The sequence below is a fragment of the Arachis stenosperma genome, chromosome 6, assembly GCF_014773155.1.
Source record: "Arachis stenosperma cultivar V10309 chromosome 6, arast.V10309.gnm1.PFL2, whole genome shotgun sequence".
NCBI classification, from domain to species: Eukaryota; Viridiplantae; Streptophyta; class Magnoliopsida; order Fabales; family Fabaceae; genus Arachis; species Arachis stenosperma.
This window is the reverse complement of record NC_080382.1, coordinates 136,448,155-136,450,049: the sequence shown is the minus strand read 5'-3', so window position 1 is coordinate 136,450,049 and position 1,895 is coordinate 136,448,155. Positions and strand designations below refer to the sequence as shown.

Here is a 1,895-nt window from a genome sequence, read left to right as displayed (position 1 = left end):
ATTTTTTGTAATAATATTATAAATGAGAGTTAAGTAAGTATTTATTTACTTGTTATAATTATTTTTAACAATTTAGAATTATATGTTTAAATAATAGTTAGCAATAAGTGTGCTTAATTGTAATTAATGGAGTGTTGTGGAGAATTATTTTTAACATAGTAGATTAGTAATAAAAATGACTTGTTTTAAATTCTGTTTAATAATATTAGTAAGAAAAATTAATTAGTTAACTGTAACAATTTCGTTCTTTAATTTTTGTGGAATCATGATAGTTGTGTAATAACAACCGGGATTTGCTATGCGTGTGTAGGGTAAACGGATGTTGACATGTGATCATCTTGTCCCGCCGGATCGGTATGACCAGAGGGTGGAGGAGTATTTACGGTCTACTGGTTTTTACCATGTCGTCCAGATTGGGGTTGTTCAATGTCAAAAAGCACTGGTAAACGCTTTAGTGGAAAGGTGGCACCCGGAGACATATACTTTTCACCTTCCGGTTGGTGAATGTGCCGTGACACTGGAAGACGTGGCTATGATATTCGGTCTTCCAACCGACGGTCTTCCAGTTACAGGGATGACTTTGAGTAGTTTCGAAACCTTAGAGGCGGAGTGTCTAAACCAATTTGGGGTCGCACCATTAAAGTTGCAGTGTCGAGGAAACGGCATAAGACTTACGTGGCTATGGGATTTAAAAGAACGGTTACATTTGAGTGATGAAAACAGTATACAGGTGTACGTCAAGCGCCACATCATGTTGTTGATTGGTACGATCTTATTTGGAGACAAGACTGGGGCATCTGTGCACTGGAAGTTTCTATCTCTGCTCAGTGATTTTTCTAGTATTGGACAGTACAGCTGGGGATCAGCATGCCTGGCACACCTATACAGGAGTTTATGCAGGGCATCACGTTATGACTATAAGGAAATAGATGGACCGCTAACACTTCTACTTTGTTGGGCTTGGATGCGGCTACCGTATCTATCGCCGGTTCCTAGGGAACGCCACAATTTCCCGCTTGCAAACAGGTAACACTATCTTACAATTATATTTTAATTTCATATTTAGATTCCAATGGTGTTAATGAGATGCGTTATATTAAGTGGCGAAATTGGGAGCGTGGAGACCGAGTCTATAGATATCTTAAGCTTGCTCATTTTAGGAAGGCCTTTGATGATCTTGAGGAAGGCCAGGTGTGTTTGCACTACCGTTGTATTTGGGTCACGTCTAGTGATTTAGTTGTTTGGATTTTAATTATTTCTTTGCTTTATTGTTACCAGTTTTTGTGGACTGCATATTCTGTTGATCGTGTTGATCCGGACATAATTCCCGCTGACATGTACATGCACGCGGTGATTTGGAGTGCAACGGTCCCGTTGGTATCTTTTGAGTGTATTGAATGGCATGCCACCGACAGGTTTAGACGATAGTTTGGTTTTGTTCAGGGAGTTCCTCATCACGTGTGAACAACTCATTAAGTCTGTAGAATGTTGCCTTCACAAGTGCAGTGATGGGGAGATTGCGTGCACCATTCAAGACTGAGTTTATGCATTCCACTAGCTTAGTCGTCATGTGACCCCATCGGTAACCACCATCGAATGCCAATGCATATTGTTCACGGGAAATACGGTCTAACCAGTTACTGTACGCCTCACCCCGCTCTCGTAAACATTGGTAACGCAATTCATACTCGCGAACCGTCCTCGAATATCCTGCACAATATGAAATACCATTCAAAGTGAGTGATTCACGATGTTTAAATTGTTCGCAGTTTCATTATTAACAAACGTCGAAGTAATCAATGTTACCTATATTGACGACAAGCTTTTGTAGGTACAGTGCCTTGAATTTCCGCAGAAAGTTCGACTCTATATGCCTGATGCAAAACATGTGGAAA

The 1,895-nt window shown here is 40.2% G+C and overlaps 1 protein-coding gene across 1 annotated transcript; it reads left to right on the top strand.

Moving 5' to 3' along the window:
* Positions 1–319: 319 nt before the first annotated feature.
* On the top strand, positions 320–1,421 carry LOC130934740 (protein MAIN-LIKE 2-like). The gene is made up of 4 exons (XM_057864278.1): positions 320–953; positions 1,067–1,191; positions 1,279–1,350; positions 1,416–1,421. The coding sequence occupies exons 1-4, from the start codon at positions 320–322 to the stop codon at positions 1,419–1,421; spliced, it is 837 nt and encodes a 278-aa protein (XP_057720261.1).
* Positions 1,422–1,895: the final 474 nt, after the last annotated feature.

Bases quoted from the DNA above. Each gene is read 5' to 3' on its own strand.
- LOC130934740 (XM_057864278.1), top strand. From the start codon at position 320: ATGTTGACATGTGATCATCTTGTCCCGCCGGATCGGTATGACCAGAGG. The intron at 954-1,066 runs GTTGGGCTTGGA...TTTCATATTTAG, and splicing joins ACCGCTAACACTTCTACTTT to ATTCCAATGGTGTTAATGAG. The intron at 1,192-1,278 runs GTGTGTTTGCAC...TATTGTTACCAG, and splicing joins ATGATCTTGAGGAAGGCCAG to TTTTTGTGGACTGCATATTC.